The 18681-nt window shown below is 51.8% G+C and overlaps 6 protein-coding genes across 6 annotated transcripts; 4 read left to right on the top strand and 2 right to left on the bottom strand.

The window, feature by feature from the left end:
• Window positions 1-2848: 2848 nt before the first annotated feature.
• On the top strand, window positions 2849-5333 carry PG994_007535 (uncharacterized protein; the record flags this gene model as incomplete). The annotated part of the gene is made up of 5 exons (XM_066858944.1): window positions 2849-3343; window positions 3412-3600; window positions 3655-4006; window positions 4062-4399; window positions 4461-5333. 5 exons carry the CDS (start codon window positions 2849-2851, stop codon window positions 5331-5333), a joined length of 2247 nt encoding a protein of 748 aa, XP_066715886.1.
• Window positions 5334-6074: 741 nt separating this feature from the next.
• Window positions 6075-7934, bottom strand: PG994_007534 (uncharacterized protein; the record flags this gene model as incomplete). The annotated part of the gene is made up of 1 exon (XM_066858943.1): window positions 6075-7934. One exon carries the CDS (start codon window positions 7932-7934, stop codon window positions 6075-6077), a length of 1860 nt encoding a protein of 619 aa, XP_066715885.1.
• Window positions 7935-8547: 613 nt separating this feature from the next.
• Window positions 8548-8926, top strand: PG994_007533 (mitochondrial import inner membrane translocase subunit tim10; the record flags this gene model as incomplete). The annotated part of the gene is made up of 2 exons (XM_066858942.1): window positions 8548-8645; window positions 8731-8926. The coding sequence occupies 2 exons, from the start codon at window positions 8548-8550 to the stop codon at window positions 8924-8926; spliced, it is 294 nt and encodes a 97-aa protein (XP_066715884.1).
• A 2353-nt stretch (window positions 8927-11279) lies between these two features.
• PG994_007532 (uncharacterized protein) lies at window positions 11280-12123 on the top strand (the record flags this gene model as incomplete). The annotated part of the gene is given in 2 exon segments (XM_066858941.1): window positions 11280-11656; window positions 11676-12123. The coding sequence occupies 2 exon segments, from the start codon at window positions 11280-11282 to the stop codon at window positions 12121-12123; spliced, it is 825 nt and encodes a 274-aa protein (XP_066715883.1).
• Window positions 12124-13500: 1377 nt separating this feature from the next.
• PG994_007531 (glycosyl hydrolase) lies at window positions 13501-15488 on the top strand (the record flags this gene model as incomplete). Its single annotated transcript, XM_066858940.1, has 2 exons — window positions 13501-14923; window positions 14959-15488. 2 exons carry the CDS (start codon window positions 13501-13503, stop codon window positions 15486-15488), a joined length of 1953 nt encoding a protein of 650 aa, XP_066715882.1.
• A 677-nt stretch (window positions 15489-16165) lies between these two features.
• PG994_007530 (uncharacterized protein) lies at window positions 16166-17385 on the bottom strand (the record flags this gene model as incomplete). The annotated part of the gene is made up of 3 exons (XM_066858939.1): window positions 16166-16882; window positions 16952-17305; window positions 17371-17385. The coding sequence occupies 3 exons, from the start codon at window positions 17383-17385 to the stop codon at window positions 16166-16168; spliced, it is 1086 nt and encodes a 361-aa protein (XP_066715881.1).
• Between the last annotated feature and the right edge of the window lie 1296 nt (window positions 17386-18681).

Raw genomic sequence — 18681 nt, 5'->3', positions numbered from 1 at the left:
CTGCTCGTCGAAGAACTGGTGCTCTGGTCTACCATTCAGCGAGACTCAGAGACAAAGCTGTTCGCTGTCCCATGGCCGTGAGCTTGCGGCCTGTTCCAGAGGCTATAACGTTTCCCAGACGTCTTCTTCTGTATACTACCTTGGCTCTGTTTAATAGGGGCGCCTATATACACATCTTCAAATTGTGCTACTCAAGCTGAACTGCTTTGCTCTCTTTACGTTATGAACTTATTCAGGGGTTTGGACTTGTTGGCTCTGAGACTTAATAGCCAGCGACGTTCAAGACGATATCTCTAGCACCGGTAAAAGTGTTTGAATAGGGGTATCATCTGTAGCCTATATGAGATGCAGTAACTGCGATTTAATAACCATAGTTACTCTAGTACTATCCCAGAGAATCTGCAAAAGGGATCATCGCCAATCTAGCCTACCTTTCTTGAGCTTATTGGGCCGGTGAGGTGTCTTCCTTGCAATCAAATCTGACCGAGCAACAACAACAAGCCTATCAATACGTCTAGTGTATCTCTTCGGTACCCTGCCATGCAAAAGTCCTAGAACAAGACTCTTAAGTGTCACCCATGAACTCGCATGCTTGGAGTTCTTACAGGTTCAGCTGCACTTTCGTACTTTCCACATCTGGTATGTCCACATCGCGCATTGATCATCTCAACCACCATTGATTATCGCCAACCTTCCTACCTTCTTCCCTTCTTGTTCACACAGGACCAATCCACCACCACCACCACCACATCATAGCATTCGTTCGGTCTCTTGACCAAGGTAAGCCATCTCAGTCGACGTCAACACTCCCATACACATCTACGGTATTTCTTGTCACCACAACGCTGTCTTCTTGTCCATTGGTTGCAGTAGCAGCCGTACTGGTCTCGTACACTATCATTGTTTTCGTGGTCGAAGCCTCGTCGATGACTAGTACTGCATCCATTTCTTCGCCAAGTCCTAGCTCTTGCCAAAGCAGTTGTTGTGTGGGTGTTGCCCTTTGCTAACCCTGCCTCCCACCTCGTCGGTTGCGGATTCTTCCATCTTTCTTCGGCACCTTTTCCCACCAAAGAGACCAAAATCAACCCCGTCAGATCTCGGCACCTTCTGAATTATTCAAATACTCATCTCTCCGTACCTTCGGTTGCTCTCAATCCATTCATCTCACATACAACCTTACACTAAGCCAGGCATACCAAAGCTTCTCTCACTTCCACCCCAGAGCTGACTTTTCCCATCCACCACAGAATTTCCTGTGCTCTTACGCTTCTTCGCTCCTTCGCTCTTCATCGTTGATCATACTGGGCTTGACTCAAGGTAAGCAACTGTTCTTCTCACCACAACTACCTACTCAACAGCCAATAATTCCCTGCTTCCCCGTCATCACGGTATGGTGGCTTTGGCTTTTGCTCAACTCTGCCATACACATCTCGATACCTTGAGTTGTACTTAGCCATTCATCTTTCATACTCATCTCGTTCTTGCCTATTCAGGTCATCCAGTACTTATTCCCGGATTTGCATTCTCTGCGGACACAATCCTGCCCTTCGGCTTTTCGCCGTCAACTCCACTTGATTCAGGTAAGTGACTTCGTGTCTATCTAACTTACCCACCTCTCTGCACCTTCGGTTGTATTCACATGTTCCTCTTTCATACTAGTTACCCTCCTGGCAACCCTGAGCCAGAACTTCCACTTGCATCTCTGTTTGCTTCTTGCATCCATCACCACCAACCTTCTTCACTTTCCCCTCCCACAACAGTAAGCCAAGCTTCAACTCACCCAAGGTAAGACACTACTCTTCTTTTCTTCTCGATTACCCTGTTATTGGCAAGGTATAGTATCTATCGGATCTCGTTCGCTCCTTCTACAATATTGCCCCGTACAGTCACTTCTTCTTCCACGCCCCTCCAACCCTGATCCCATTCGGACACGTCTATTGGTTTGTATGCGTTGAACTCCTTTGAGATGCATCCCTTCACCAACTAGCAACCCGCAGACCGTCCAATCGTACCTTGTCTTCCCTCCTTCTGGATCCTTCATTCAACCTCTTATCCCACGCAACAACTGGGCGACCCGGCCGCTACCCACGGGGCTTCCAGCGAGACCCCGGGGCCGATGTTTAACGGGGCTCTTGCCGACCTCACCGAAACACCTACCGATCCCCGAGGCACCTGCCAATACCCCCTGAACAATACCTCTCACAGAGATACAACTCTACACATTCAACTCATGTAATTACGCTTCCGAAAAGTCAACCTCACAATCCGAGAGATTGTTCTTCAGGTAGTACTTTGGTGACTTCTCGGGCTGTGATCTGTTCACATCACAATACCCTTCCTTTCTTCTTATGGGCAATACACACTCAAACTGCACAAAGCTGAGACTGACAAACCTTGACAGTTGCTGTTCAATACCATTATATTGTTCACAGGTAAGCTAAGTAGACGCCGTCAACTTCGGTAACGCACTTCTTCACTCCATCATCCTCCTTCCTTCCACTCCGGCGGATCATCTTTTCCCTTTCACTTTCTCTTTTCACCACAGTCAACTCATACATACTCTTCTCTTCTATTCACAGCTGATGCTAGACGTCTATCCGTTTCGTCAGCTTGGGCTTCTCTCATCGAGCCTCTGCCTTCTTTAACCACAAAACTCCGTCTCCCAACCTTCACCCATTGCCTTGTTCTTCCGTTACCTACCGGGTTATATCCTTTCTCTCAGCACCAAGGTGTTTCTTCTCTTTCCACCTCAACCTTCATCCACAAAGTTCAGTACTCACTTCGGACTAGACTTACACTCCGGCAGCTTCACACACAGTATTCTCGAGACATTTAGGCGACCGTAAGAATGGACAACGGCTACTGTTTGTACATCGAGCGTCCCTCGGGTACCCGCATCATTGGCACGGGAGATGGCTCGTACGATGTAGTCCCTGGTGATGGCAAGGCCGAGCACCTCCCCACCAGCGAGCAGAAGGCTCGGGGCTTTGTCTTGGAGTCTCCCTGGTCGCAAGGCGAGCACTTCAAGAACCACACTTGGTCTACTTGGCTTGGAGGACCCGAGTTCGGCCATACAGCCCGTCCGGACCCCTCCAACAACTTGTACTACTGCAGACAGATGCCCGTCCAAGAGCAGTTGATCCGGCGCGGCTTGGTAGCCAGACCCCAGTCCGGGGACATGGAACGAGAGGTCCGAAAGTTCAACATCTCATTGAACCCAAACACTCACATGCCACGAACTTTGTCCTGGAAGAGGGGGGAGGACCGGCAGGAGCCAACTCCCGAGGAGTTGGTGGCCTTGCGCCTCGCGCACTTTCCCAACGTCCCCGGCCTTGTGACCAAGGTGAGGCTATTGCCTTCTTTTCTTCTTACCCCTTACAAGCACTGACGCCGTACTAACCCCTTTCGCAGGCTCCCATGGTTCTGAGCGGAAATGAGTTCAAGAGCCCAACCAATGACGAGCCTTGTATATTCGAGCAGGTCATGGCAATTCCGGAACTCCGTGAGAAGATTCTGGAACCTCTTCTCGCACGATGGCAGGCATTGAGCAATCTGGCCAGAACCGGCCAGACGATGTTCAAGCACATCGAGGGCACATTTGTAAGTGATTGCTGGCTTTAGATACTATGGCGGTCAAGGCTAATATGTCCAAAGACTCATTGGGACCTGACAAACCACTGGTTTGGCGGCTGCGACCTCACCGCTAAGGATGTCACCAGCGCCAAGAAGTACCTGGGAATCTGGTCCAAGTCACAGAAGAAGCAGGCAAGGCGTATACTCGAGACCATAACCACAAAGGACAAGCAGAAGAAGAAGGAGAGAGAGGCATGGCTCGATTCGACCAAATACGTCTCCGTCCATCCAAGTCGAGAACGCCAGGAATTTGGCAAGAAGACTCTGTCAGGCGAGAAGATCCCTGGCACTGAGTGGTACGATCATAGCGATTCGTACCCGGATCCTATGAACGAGGACCCGGAATTGAAGGGAGAAAGCTACATCAGCCTGCGTAAGTTGCTTATATCGAGACGTCGTCAGCTGTGTCAGACTAACAAGGTGTGCAGTGCGAAGTATCCATCATCAGGGTATGAACATACAATTTCTCCATCTCCATAGAGTGCCGTACCTGAACGTCGACGCGGTGAAGGCGATGGTGAACTCGATGCCCAACCTCCGGGCCTTGTGTATTTACAGTTGCGACCTCCTGAACGTTTCCCACACCAAGGAGCTTCTGAACATCGTCATAGAAGCGAACAGAGTCAATGCGGCCCGACCTGCCATTGACTTCGACTACTATCCTCGGTTCTACAGAGGACCAGTCGAGAGCCGGGTCGGCTCATATGGTGTTTTCTGGAACGACGAGGGTGGCTTCAAGACCACCAAGGCCGTGGCTTCCGCTCTCGTGAGCATTATGCGACTTGCCAAAGAGGGGCAACATTGACCTTGCCTCTTCTCGTGACAAGGCATTCTACAAATGGATGAATGACTTCCCGTGGGAGTTCTGTACGCTGCCCATTATCCTCGCCAGCATTGCCCGTATCCTGGGCTTCGAGGGGCAATACGAGCAGATGCTTGAAGGGTCATATAAGGAGAGATTTGGCAACCAGTGGAAGTCGCACCTTGGCACTATGGAGATGGACAAGACCACGTTGGTGAAGACCCTCCACATGGACCTGTACATTGCGGTCATGGGAAGCCCACAGCGCCAGTTGCATATGGAAACCATGGATTTCTTTACCTGCGCAACCTGCGGCGAGAAGCTCCTTGCTGGCTTCTTTCAAGCAGGTGAGGCACTCAAGTCGCCCGGCAACCGGACGTGCCACGGGTGCGAACTCTGGGTTACCCTCCAACAGCCAAAGCATAACTATATGGAGTACAAGCGGACGATTGCTATGGCGCCCTTCGCGCGCCAAAACGTGACTATCGACAGCCTTGAGACCCTCTTCGGCCGCGAGCCTAAGGAGTCACCAACAAAGTTAACGTGGAGGACGTTGGTCATTAATCTGTGCCGGTGGATGCGCGACGAAGTGCCCGACACCATCAGATCAGAGCTTGCTATTTGGGAGGAGCAACTGGAAGACCTGATCGAGGAGAAGCGAACTTTCACCAAGCAGTACCAGCATCGCGCCCATGACAAGGACATGAACGAGGCCAGAGAGAAGATCAACGAGTGCCGGACCGTCCTTGGTGAGCAGGTGCTGCCAGCAACGAAGACCTCTGAGGCCAACAACTGGGACGAGATGCGTCGCCAGTACTGTCAGCGCCTCGCGCGGCAGACAGGGCGACTTGGCAATCTTGGCCCTCACATGGGGCTGGGCTGGGAGAGATGGCTGTGAGCTGTTTGCCATGTACAACATCATCTAACGTCATTTTCTTTTCCTTGCGTCGATTTCTTAGATACCTAAGACTGCCTTGATTTAATCCAGAGGCGATTGGGACCATTTTCCAGTCATCTACTTTAGACCCCTTTCCTTTGCCCACAGATAGACGAAGTCCCCCCTGCGAGGATTGGGCACCAGAAACACAATAAAGTATGGTACGATACAAATCCGCCCGAAAGGCTTTCCGTTGCTATGTGAGTAGATACGCGGCTGTCGATAATTTGAAACCGTGGTTACTCGGTTTTGCCCAGTGAACTTAATGTAATACGATGATACTCATTTCGTATAATCTCGTTCCTGAGCCATGTGATTAATATTTACGATCGTCCATAAGGCTTGTGGCTTCTCTGACACGGATGCTGCTAGTCTTGAATATCGTGTGTGGCTCAGATGTGACTTTCGACAGATTCTTGGCTCCTGGTAGCGACTGATTCGCACCGCTGCTCATGACTTCTTTCCATTACAGCCCTAGCCCAATAGGGAAACGAGGACACATGATTCGATCACGATAGGCATGGGAGTAGTGACTATGACACTGATTGCGGGCAGAGCACGAACGAACCACGTAGAGAAAACAAGAAAAAACCTGGGCCACGGACTGGGCAACATCTCTGATAGTACAAGGGGGGTATCTTCAAGAGTCTACTAATCTACAGTGTGTTAGGATAAGACCTAACATCCCAAGACCCCTTGCTTTCAGCCAGACCTCCTCGCCACCGCAGTAGCAGAGACGACATTCCTCAAGTTACCAAACGTGAGAGTGTCGCTGATCCTGGCCGCGCCCGAAAAGAGCATCACCAGCCTATCGATGCCGCAGCCCCACCCACCAGTGGGCGGGAGGCCATGCTCCAAGGCCTGGATGTAGCTCTCATCGACGACCGCCTGCCCCTCCTCCCCCAGCAGATCGCCGCTGCGGGACGCCACCTGAAGCTCAAACTTGCGCCTCTGTTCAGCAGGATCGTTCTCCTCTTCGTAGAAGTTGGCGATTTCACGGCCATGAATGAACAACTCAGCTCGCGCGGAAACGAGCTGACCTGTTTGGGGACAGGTGAAGGATTTGGCCAACGGCGACATGCAGGCAGGGTGGTTGATGATGTAGAGGGGCATCTCATGAGAGACTTTCTCCAAATAGGTCCCCGCGAGGTTATCGAGGAGCTTGTTCAGTGTGATATTGGGAGGCACGACATATTCCGTGTGTGTGCTGATCATATCAGACACCTGTTCCAAGGCGTCGGGTGCAGACAGATCTGGGAACTTCACACCTAGCACTTCTTCCAATGCCGGCAAAAATTCAAGTGCTTTGAAGTGCGAAGAGTCGACGGCTGTGCCATCCGTGCCACCCGCTGTCGCCTCTTCTCCGTCCATAAGAGGTTGAGGCTCGTCGGGGCCTAATCCTTCGCTGAAGTATTGCAGCTCAGGTGGTTGGAGAGTTGCATATTTCCTTGCTTTGAGTTTATGGGTAAACTCTGCCAACTCTCTGATGAGGCGGGTGGTGAATCTCATCAAGTCAGGGAGCGTCGTGTAGGTGGAATAGAACTCGCACATGGTGAACTCGGCATTGTGAGTCCCGTCCAGCCCCTCGTTGCGGAAGGCAGTCCCAATCTCGAATACCTTGTCAAAGCCACCCACGACCAACCGCTTCAGCCACAGCTCCGGAGCAATCCGCATGGCCAATTGCTTACTAGGGAACTCAGTGGCGGACGTCAGGAAGGGTCGAGCAATAGCACCGCCAGCATAGTCGGCTAGGATTGGGGTCTGGACTTCGAGGAAGTGCTTCCGGACGAAGAAGGTTCTTAACCACCATATCATCTCGGCCCGAAACCGAAGGAGCTGCTGGCTGTGGGGGTTGACCAGAAGATCAAGGTGCCGGTTCAGAGCCATCGTTTCTTCATTGACAAGTTTGGTCGGAATGGGCGCCAAACTCGGGCTCAGTAGTGTAGGTAGTTTATTAGCCCGCAGCGTCAGCTCGCCAGCTGGAGTCACCGTTGCTGTTCCGGTAACCGAAACACTGTCACCTCGCAACAGCGCGCGCAACGCCTCCTTGTACTGCTCTACGGGCACTTCAGGCAGATTCCCGAAGGCGAACATGACTTGGACAGTTTGAAACTCATGTTCTATGGTAATAAAAACTAACTTGGAGCTCATTCTCCTGATGGACAGGATCCTGCCATACAGAAGTACCTCTTCATCATCCCTAAGGCTGGCGTTGAAGTAAGCCTTTCGAAAATGAGGTACAGTCAGCTGTGTGGGACCTTGCGCATGGTCAAGACGTGGGTAATGAAGCGCATTCAGATCCCTCAGCTTCTGAATTCGCGTGTCAGTGGCTCTGGATCGCGCGCCCGAGCTTTGAGATTCGGCCTCGGTAGCAGTGTCCTTTATGTCCTTTGGTAACTTGGTTGTGTATGGTCTACTAGATGGCACCAGACTGGGAGACGTCTGAGAGGTATGATGACGGGGGCACTTGGTAGAAAGGATTGTATAAAAACGACGGTATCCAGCCGTGTTAGTGACCGGGACCTGAGAAGCATAAGGCCGGAGAATCTGGGAGAACGACATGGCGTGTATCTGAACAACCAGCAAAGTTAGAATGGGAAACCAGGTAACGCTTTGCAAGTTGAGAGGAGAGAGTAATGGGGATCAGATAAGCTGGCAAAATGTGATCAACCACCACCGAAATGGTGTCAGTCGCAACGGTTCTAATGTTAAAGCAGGATCATCATGTGAAAAACTGTGGTTTACGCAATTTGTTGGACTTACATTTTACATGAGGCCTACCGGGCTTCTTCGGTAATGGCTATGGCATATCCGACTTGGATTGCACCGTGCTGGACAGCTCAATTGGTGGTGTATGTCCTCAAGCGAGTCAATCTGTGGGTTGAGTGAAGCTTTTTATGGTAGTCGGCAGGGACTTTTTCTGCCTTGACGTCCGTTCCAGGCCAATGTCATCCCAGCAATTACTGGGTCCCGCTGTCCGTTTTACCCACCGCCTGCCTTTCTTGAACAGCTATTACGGGCAGTTCAATTTGATCATAGCTGGGAGCTTGGAGCTGTAGCAGGTATTTACAGCCAAAAAGTTCATCACCCTCAATAATCACCAAGAACCGCACTTCCGGCCTACCACGAACCCTGAATTTCGTTTTCGTGCTACCACCTATAACACATATTCAACATGTCGTTCCTTGGTTTCGGCCGTCCCCAGCCCTCGTCGGCAGAGAAGATTGCCGCTGTCGAGGCAGAGATGAAGCTGATGTCTGATATGCTGAACCGGTACGAAAGCCCCCTCCTCCCGAATGTCGCAAACTTGCGCAGTGCTCGTGCATGACCATCCGCTTATACACATCTATCACAACAGTCTCAACCGTGCCTGCGCGAAGAAGTGCATCCCCAACGACTACCGCGAAGGCGATCTCAACAAGGGCGAGAGCGTGTGCCTCGACCGGTGCGCCGCCAAGTTCTTCGACGTCCACTTGAAGGTGTCAGAACAGATGCAAAACGAAGCTCAAGCTCGCGGAGGTGGCGGCGGTGGTAGCTTCGGGTTCGGAGGTTAAAGCTGGAAATTACGAGGAACCGAAAAGAATAATGACGTCTTTCAGGGTGCGGGCCTGGGAGGCTGGGAGGTCCCAAATGCATATTGCATCTAGACCTGGACACAAACTGTATGATATGGGGTGTTGAGCGGCCTACTCGACACACTGCTGGCCTATGAATAGGGGCCATGTATCTATGACTATAGAAACTCGGAGCCGGCGATGGGAGATTCAAGGTGCTGTACACTATTGCAGTCTTAGGCCAGGATTGGCCCGGGTAATTGGATGATTCCTCTCAACATGGTACTTGTGCAAATACGCTTTATTGCTGACAAGTTACCAAAGCATGGCGCCTATATGATTTGCTTTTGCGCTGACTTCGAAGCCCTGCCTATGTGGCTTCACCACGCACGACTCTGGAGCAACATCCGTCATATATAATGGCTAATATAAGAAATACAAGTTGCAGCTGCTTGTAAGTGTCTGGCTTCTTCTCTTTGCTCAGGATCATCTTGTACTACGACATCAACGGTTGAGCTATGCGCAATGTACAAGCCTTATGTCCATTTCACACGGAGGCAGACTGCAGGGTGTATTGCAACTCTGCTTAGCTCATGTAGTCTGCATTTCTACGCGAGTATGTAAACGCCGCCTATTTATCCCAGAATTTATATGCCCGTCTTAGTGGAAAGTGGTGGCTGGAGGGTTAGATCATAGGAGGCTGTCTTGAATCATAGCAGGGCGAGAACGCCATTCGATGCCTCAGAGAAACAAGACCCTATCGGACATCGACAAATATAGGGCTACGAATGGGTTGCAACTTCCTTCTCCGGATCGCATTATATACTACATGTATCTTGTGACAGCTTGCCCGGCTAGGAAATTAATGAAGCGCGGCATTCGGTCAGCTCCTTCGCGGTGCTTTGTAAGGGCCAATGTTCGACTTGATACCACGATAGCATCACAAACACGGCCATTCAGGGATAATAGCATATTTCACGAGAGGGGCCAGTTAATTTACTGAAACATAGTGCACAACTCTGCCGAGATCCTTGTGTGAAAGTCTGGCGCATCTTGGTAGTCTTATTAGAAACGCACCGGGATATTTCGGGATCACTGGTCAGCCGAGCCAACACTGCGAGATGTTGCATAGTGTGCCAAGGTAAGCGCCGCCCTACCCAACAGTGGTAAGCCCCGAGCAAGCCCATTGCCCGGCAGGCCAGCCACTTCGTATCGATATATCGAAAGAGCAGATAAGTATATCGAACTTTGGTGGCGGACGGGGCCAGTAAAAGGCCAGTTAATTTGGACTGATGAAGCTCACCTCGAAGAGAGCGAGTAATGAGATGCACGCATTCGGAATAAGCATCAAGATAAGGTTGGGGGAGAGGGAGATAACAGATTAGGTAGTGCTATACGTGGGGTGGGTTCGGTAACTTCCCATGGATGTCGGTATGCTTGACATGTGTCCCGCCAGTTCCGTTTACTACGTCGAGTTGTCGCCGGACGTCATACTGGGTCACAGTATTCGTTTTGGTGATATATTTACTTTTCCTTACTTGTTGAAGTAGATGATGAAGTCACGATCCTCGACTATCGGTGCTCGGGGGCCGTTAATCGGAGGAACTTTACAGAATGAGATGAGGATCGTAGTTGATTGCAGCAGAAGGTCCATACCAGATTCAAGGCAGTATTCATACGGTGGTCAGCCTGCTGTACTGCATGTACTTGATGGATTACAAACAGACCGGACCTGACTCTGTCCAGTAAGTGTGCTCTGACAAACCCCCACAAGGACAAGCCACTAGCAATCCCCCAAGCAATCCCGCAGGAACCGACGTGCTGGTCTCTGTACGTTTAATCGTTGAGGCCCCACGCTGGACGCCTTTTCTCAGAACCTCCCCCGTCCCCGTCCCCATCTCCTATCCTTCTCTCCGACCTTTGGCACTCTCCCGTCCCTATTCCCAACTCTAACGTGGCATCACAAGTGGAAAATACTGCTGGACCATTTTTATATTCTCTTTTTAGCCGGCGCCATGGATATTTCCTAAATACATACTACCACCTAGAGCATCAGATCTCCAGGGTCTCTCTCACCAATTTGTTAATTTGGCGTGACGTACTATTCTGCCCCGCTCCCCAACCAAGTGGGTACGTACCTGCACAAACCCTTTCAGTTCGCCATTGCCAATATCGACTCCGAGCTCTTGGGGCTTTCTCGCCTTTCGGTTTTCAGTTTTATTCGACACAACTCCCCCATCGAGCGCAACACCGCAGACTGTCCACCCTCTGGGCGCATCTCTGCCGCCCTCTCTCGCTCCTACTCCGAACGCCGACCGACTGCGACTTTTGCTCCCAGCCGCAGTCGCGTACTATGCGCCTCCGCAAGGCCGCCCGCGTGATCCTTGTCGGCGCCCCGGGTGTAGGAAAGGGCACACAGTCCGAGCGTCTGCTCGCGCGCTTCCCCCAGCTGTGCGCCATCTCGTCGGGCGATCTCCTGCGTCACAATGTCAAGAACCGGACTCCGCTCGGCATCAAGGTTGAGAACACGATGAAGTCGGGCGGTCTCGTGTCCGACAGCCTGATCTTGCGGCTCATCACCAACGAGCTGGGGCAGCGAGGGTGGCTGTCAGGCGGTCGCGCCAATATCATGACCCTCGAGTCATCGGCTTGCAGAATTGCCGAGGCCTACGAAGATGCTGACCCATTCATCTCGACCCTCGATGCGAATCCCCACGCCGCCGCGACGTTGTCTGCTCACGCGTCCGAGGAACCCTACGGCCTCATTCCTCCTGGACGGCTTCCCACGCAACGCCGCACAGGCTGAGAAGCTGGATGACATAGTACCAATCAACTGGGTGGTATCAATCAAGACTCCATTCGACGTTATCCTGCAGCGCATCGCCAGTCGCTGGGTCCACGAGCCGTCTGGCAGAATCTACAATACGGAATTCCATGCACCCAAGGTGCCCGGTATCGACGATGTCACGGGCGAGCGTCTCGTGCAAAGGCCGGACGACAAAGAAGAAGTTTACCGCTCCCGCTTCCAGAAGTTCCAGGAGACGAATGAGCCACTGCTCGAGCATTATGCCAAGAAGGGCGTGCTCTGGGAGGTGGAGGGCATGAGCAGCGATGAGATCAGCCCCAAACTCTTCGGGGAATTCGAAAGACGCTTTGTTGAAGTGAATACCACTCGTCTTTCGAATTGTGTTATTTAGCAAATGTTACTAGACGTTGCAACGGTATAAGGGAAACGGAGTGGTTATGTCGAGGGTAAACCCGGCATCCTACCGCTGTAGCGCCACGAGGAGTTTTATGGATTTGCTTTTTGGCGGTGGGAAGGTCGAAGTGGAACGACCTCTGTATGAAACACACATATATATACCTGGGGATTGGGCGATGAAGCAGCTGCGCTTCATGCTTAGATACACATCTGCCAATGGTGACCATATCACGAACACCGGCCGCAACTAATTTGCAAATACCATAACAACCTCGCATTTGTTGGCGGTCTGAAAGTACATGCGTGACTCTTGCTAGTAATGACCAACTACAGGAAACTACTTACACAGATTGTGAATGCTTTTGCCAAATAACTTGATGGCTGTCATGTGTGACTTTGACTGACTTGAATCCATGTAACCTCATTATGCCTATACGATTACCTACCACATAGAGGCGGGCTGGCGATTGACACTGAACTCCCTGAAGCACATATCCGATACCGCCCGGCCATAAGTTTCCGTTACCCCGCAAAAGCTTAGCCTGGGGAAGGCGAAATAGCAAGTGTGTGCCTGTCTGTATGTACGTCCGATCTAGTCGTCCCCGGATTTCTGTAGGTACATACTGTACGGTTACCTGCTCGTCGCAGGCTGACAGCAGACGGGCAGCCGCAAGACTGGAGCCGAGGGGGGTCAGGTAAGATCCACCACAACTCCACTGGGGGGTTGCTGCTGCACCAGAATAGGAGCGCATTACGTACGTACCATCGAGGGAGGTATGTACTCCGTAGGAAGCAGGTATATAGCCCAGACGACGAGGAGTGCATGACACGACACACAAGAGAAGACCATACCTACCTACCTTCCTTTTATTTATTGATTGATGAGGGTGGTGAGCTTCTTGCATTTCCGATCGCTTCTTGCGCAACGACCGGCTGCCGGCTTAAATAAAACACAGTGATCATCCGCATCAAATCAAGTCACACCATCTCATGTAATATATTTCCTGCCTTGTCTGATTCATCGAGGCAAACCACCCGCCTACAGTACTTTAAACCGTCTGGTTTGAGATCTGAGGCTTGGCATCCCTATTCTTATTGGGTCGTTTCTACCTTGGGTTGCATGTTTCGAACTCTTGGACCGGGGTAGCCTGACCATATCGCCTCCTCCTCGCCTACTTCGCCTACGCCGCCTAGAAAATCCTGGGCAGTCGTCAATCGTCGGACCCGGCATCCCAATCCACCATGGCATAAGGCTCTGTTACTCCTGCTCGACTCCGCATCGTCTGGCTTTCATTCCTTTTTGTTTGCTTCTACTCAATTTCGCTGTCTTCTCCTTTTTACCTCGTGCTGCGTTGGATTGGAACCTGTCAAAATGGCTCATGCTAGACTGGTCCACTTTTGGCTGGCCCTGGTAGCCTTGCCGGGTTTGCTTGGCCATGGTGCGTTCGCTACAGACCCCCTACATGGAGAGAGGTGTTCGATTGTCTCTCATTCGGGATACAAGAGCTGTGATGCCTCTGCATTGCGCGACTTTGTACCTGCAACCGATGTTGTTGCTGCCGCTCCTGGACAGGGGACGAGGAGCAGAGCAGCCGGTGGGGAGCCGGACCTCGAAGTCCTCGCCGAAGTGCTCAATAGCATAGGGGTCCTGCAGTCCGACTACTTTGAGCAATGGCTGGGGATGTGGCCCGACTCGATCGACTGGACGGGGGCCGTCGTGGGCACCCACGTCTCAGGCGCGCTGAGCACTCTCTCCGAGGCCTTCCCGTTATTAAACTCGAGGGAGGGAGGAGGCGTTGAGGACTGGAAGCTCAAGGAAAACCTCGTGGAGAGGTATTTCTCGCATATAGTGGCCTACTACTTCGGACAGAACCACTTTGCTATCCGTAACGAGGCCTACGACGACATATTGTGGGTTGTGCTCGGCTGGCTTGAAGCGGTCAAGTTTATCAACAAGCACACGGATCTACACTATGACCTACAGACTCAGGGCTCTCTCTTGGGTGGCTCCAAAGTCCTCGACAGTATCGAGGAAATCCTCTCGAACCAAACTTGGCATGGCAACGGGTGGATACCCGGCTTTTCTCACAGATCCCGCGTGTTCTGGGAGCTGGCCTTGAAGGGCTGGGACACGGAGTATTGCGGCGGTGGCATGAATTGGAGCCCTCACTTGCTGCTCTACAAGAACGCCATCACCAACGAGCTTTGGATAGCTAGTTCTATCTCCATGTATCTCCACTTTCCCGGCGACAGGAATCCGTCCCCTTACCAAGGGAAACAGAGCGGAGCAGGCGCTGCTCAATCCAGCTCCGACCGCCCCATTTCCAGCTACCGGAACTCCACATTCTTGCAAGCTGCCATTGATGGGTACAAGTGGCTGGCGGGCTCGGGCATGATGGACAGCCGGGGACTCTACACCGACGGCTTCCACGTCAGTGGCAAGATGGACCCCGACAACAACAATACCAAGTGCGACCAGCGCGACGACATGGTCTTCTCCTACAACCAGGGCGTAATCCTGACGGGCCAGCGAGGGCTTTGGGAGGCCACTGCGGCGCCCTCATACTTGAGCGACGGCCATCGTCTCATCCAGAACGTCATCAAAGCGACTGGCTACGACCTGAAGAGTGGGAAACCGGTGGACGACCCAGCCCTGACTCGGCCGCATACTCTCCCACCCTGGCATGGGCTTGGGCGGGCAGGGGTTATGGAGGACTCGTGCGATGCTAGCGGCACTTGCAGCCAGGACGGCCAATCGTTCAAGGGCATCTACTTCCATCATCTGGCAACCTTCTGTGCGCCTCTCCCCGCTCCCATCACCCCCAAAAAGGGGCGCAAGTGGATATACATGCTTTTAAGACAGTCAAGGAGGCGCACGACGAGGCTTGTGCCAGCTACGGCAGCTGGATCAAGCACAACGCCGACGCCGCTCTGGGTACCCGCGACGCCGACGGCAAGTTTGGCCAGTGGTGGACCGCCAGTCTGCTCAGGGAGTACGAGGGGGCCTGGCCCACACTGGAGACGGATGGGATCGACCACGCGTCGGCCGGTGTCGACTATCGAAACTACGGCGTACCCAACGACACCACGTGGAGGCAGTCTAGTGATTTGGTCATGATACCGAAGCCCGACCTGCCCATCGACATACCGGCGACAGACGCGGCCGAGGGGGGCCAGAAGCCCCTGAACCGCGCACCAGACTCTACGAAGTCGCAGTCGCCGACAACAAGGGTGAAGCGCGAGCGAAAACGACGCAAGGAGGACCCCAATGATCGAGAACGTGGCCGCACGGTCGAGACCCAGGGAGGCGGGCTGGCCCTCATCAGAGCATACTGGAGCATAGTGCATGCACCACGATAAAGGGGGGAGAGTATCCGGTCACGAAGTATGACGATGAGACGAGACGAGACGAAGTACCTTTTGCATTAGCCACTGAACAACTTCTTGCTGAACCGCTACGTACATAAGAGAGAGACAGAGAGAACATTGAATTATAGAATATAGTTAAGTATACATCTGTACTGAAGAAAATATCACCCGTATTTGACAAACAAAGGTGGCACTCATGCTAAGAAACATAGACCTGATCAGGCCTCAACTGATCATATCGAACCAAATATATGTACTCAGTATGCAATAGTGCGTAAAACTTCGCTCGAGCATGGTTTTCTTTTATTTGGAAAAAAAAATCATACAGGGTGTAACCAAATAGTAACTAACAAGTCCATTGGCAGGACGAGTGTGACCCGCGGTTCCATGGAATGACTGATCGCTAATGGTAACAAGCGCTTCGGATCTCCACAGCCCAGCAAGCTCTACCTCCTTAGATATCCTGCTCCGATGGGCGACTCCTAAAGGTTTCCAACTTGGTCATGGGTACTTCAAGTGCTGTAATAGACATATGACCAGGTTTGTTTCGCCTTAGTTGGGGTAGCCGTGGTGCTTTTGACTTGTTCGGACCCTCTCGCTCCTTATCTACAGTATTCGTAACACGTCGGCTCATCGAGTTTTTAGTACATGAAGACCCCATCCAGCCCTTAGCCATCGCGCCATTCGCTTCCGTTACTGACCCCGCTGGGACCATCGTTTGTGGTAGTTTTGTGCTTGCTGGTATTGTTCGAGGAGGATGGTGCGGCATCATCGTCATCTTCATCGTCAAGGGCCCGCGCCAGCTCATCTGGATCCTTCATCTTAGCGTCCGGATCCACTTCGTCATCGTTGAACCCATCCTGACTGGGGCTGGAGGCGTCATGCTCAGGTAAGGTGTCGTCGGCACTGATGGAGATGCCACGGGTGCCCCATTTAGACCGCCAAGACCCCGCGGAAGCGTCTTGGCCGCCGTGGCCGTTCGCGCCGCCACCAAGAGCAGGCGCACTCTCTGCGTCGTAGGATTCCGTCTCGGCGAAGCGCTTATTGCCGAAGATTTTGTTCAGAAGCCAGCCGTGGCGCAAGTCGTCGGCGTCCACCACGCCGCCGTTTCGAAGCTTCACGCGCTGTCGCGTGTAGTACACCCAGGCGAAGTCGACGTAGAGAGCCGTCTGGATGATGCCAAAGATGACCGAGGTCGCTCTAGGAGACCGGTCGTTCTTATCCAACCCGCGCCATATCCAGTTGACAATGTAGAGCGCTCGATACGAGCCGAGGGCAAGGATGTAGCCAGAGTCAATTACTGTCGGCACGGTCGTTTGTCGTAGTAGCAGCAGTTGCGGAAGGACGCAAACGGACTCGAGAATGAGGGAGAATTCGTTCAGCCACTATACAGGAAGGTTCTGTGTCAGTAGGCGATGGCAGGCATCACGGTAGGTTAAAGGGACGTGTCTTACTCCGCCAAAGGACCATTTATCGTCAAAGATCATCATGACGAAGGGCGACAGTACCAGAGATACTCCCAGCACGCCGGCGCCCAGCTTCCAAGCTATCTCGCGCTCTCGGGTTCTCGGGTATCGCCATCGCATGATGCCGAGGATGTAGAAAGAAGAGAGTATGTAGAAGATCTTGAAGAACAGATTCCACTTGTACGTCTCACGGAAGATGTCGGTATATCTGGAGCAGAAGACGACGGCGTATAACACCTGGGTGATCATGGAGACACCCTCGGAGCTCCGGTTGCGATGGATGGCGAATATGAGGATGCATTTCGAGAGCAGGTGGGAGCAGTCGCCCAGGATTCGGAATATCTGCGAGAAAGAGAGAGAAAGCTTTAGATAGGGTCTTGCGAAAATGATGCGACGGCTGTACATACATTCCAACCCCCCATGGTGTCGGTCTTGTTGTTCTGTGTAAGGCTGAAGCTGTTTCGAAGCTTCGATAGTAGATGGGGATTGGCTGATGGTCGGCAACCTTCAGGCAAGGCTTTGCATCCAGTGCAATTACAAGTGTGCTTCAGGGCACAGAAAGACAGCCGTTCTGTGTTCTGTTAACAGCGGAAAGAAGTAGATTGATGAGGTTGGATCTGGCTTAGCCGAGTGAAGTGCTGCCTGTTGTTTCAATGAAGGCAGGATGGTTGTCGCGCTTTGGCGGATACTCTTACCATTACGTGGACCCTTTGGTCTCCATTCCCCCCATTGATGGGGGAGGGCTTTCCAGCTGCTAACGGACCCCTGCTAGCTCAGCTGAGCCGCGTCCTTGATGATGACGCCACTGTACAGTCCAATATTCAGCTCAGTCCGATCCTAGTCTTTCTCATCAAGCTGATCTTTTACCTCCTTTTTTTAAATGATTGTATCGTAGATAACATTGAATATAACACTTCACCTTGAAAGAGAAAGTATTCATCATTGTACCTCATTGCTCCCAGCCAAGGTAACGCAAATGCCTGCTTGTATACAGGTGGTTGGACCATCCGTCATCCGCCGTCACACCGTCACCAATGGGCATCCAATCACCAATTATGCAGAACCCTTTTTTGAAGTATGAATTTCGACCAGTCTTGGCAAGCGGCCCTTACTACTTAGAAGTGTTCGGGGAAGAGCTTATTGCGACTGCTTGAGTGGTTATGGGATTCTGGATGCTGTCCATGATGAGATGAGATAAGCAAAGCAAAGCATCGTATATCAAGTAGCTCTTGGGAGTAACTTGGGACCCTTCACCTAAGTAGGAATGAAAACCGACTTTTGATTTTCTCTACGGGATTCGCTGTGTTTCTTCTTCTGTGTTTACACAGTAAGATGCTTGCAGTCGAAGGTCAAGGATCTGATCAGAGAGACGGCACTGGTGTCTATCGCCAACGGCCATGGCAATGAGTTCCATTTTCAGCCTTGGCTGTAATCCTTTACTATGTGTACTTAACTATAGTGTAATGAGTTCCAATGGGTTTCTTTAAATGGTTTATCGTACAATTTCACTTTGCATGTGTTGAGCAGTATGCAATGGCTCAGCCCCTATTCTATCTGATTGGGCCTTTATAAGATACCACAAGCGTATATGTACTTGAGAATAGTATGCATAAAGCAGGCAGATAAGTTTAGACGTGAATTATCTGTATAAAACATCTATTTTGTGGCTTTAGGATCTATCCCCTTGTACACTACGAAATGCGTCGTGAAGTCGAGCA

This window comes from Apiospora phragmitis (genome assembly GCF_038363925.1).
Source record: "Apiospora phragmitis strain CBS 135458 chromosome Unknown utg000007l:1.0-2108841.0:1.0-2111359.0, whole genome shotgun sequence".
Lineage (NCBI taxonomy): Eukaryota > Fungi > Ascomycota > Sordariomycetes > Amphisphaeriales > Apiosporaceae > Apiospora > Apiospora phragmitis.
This window is presented reverse-complemented; position numbering and strand designations above follow the sequence as displayed.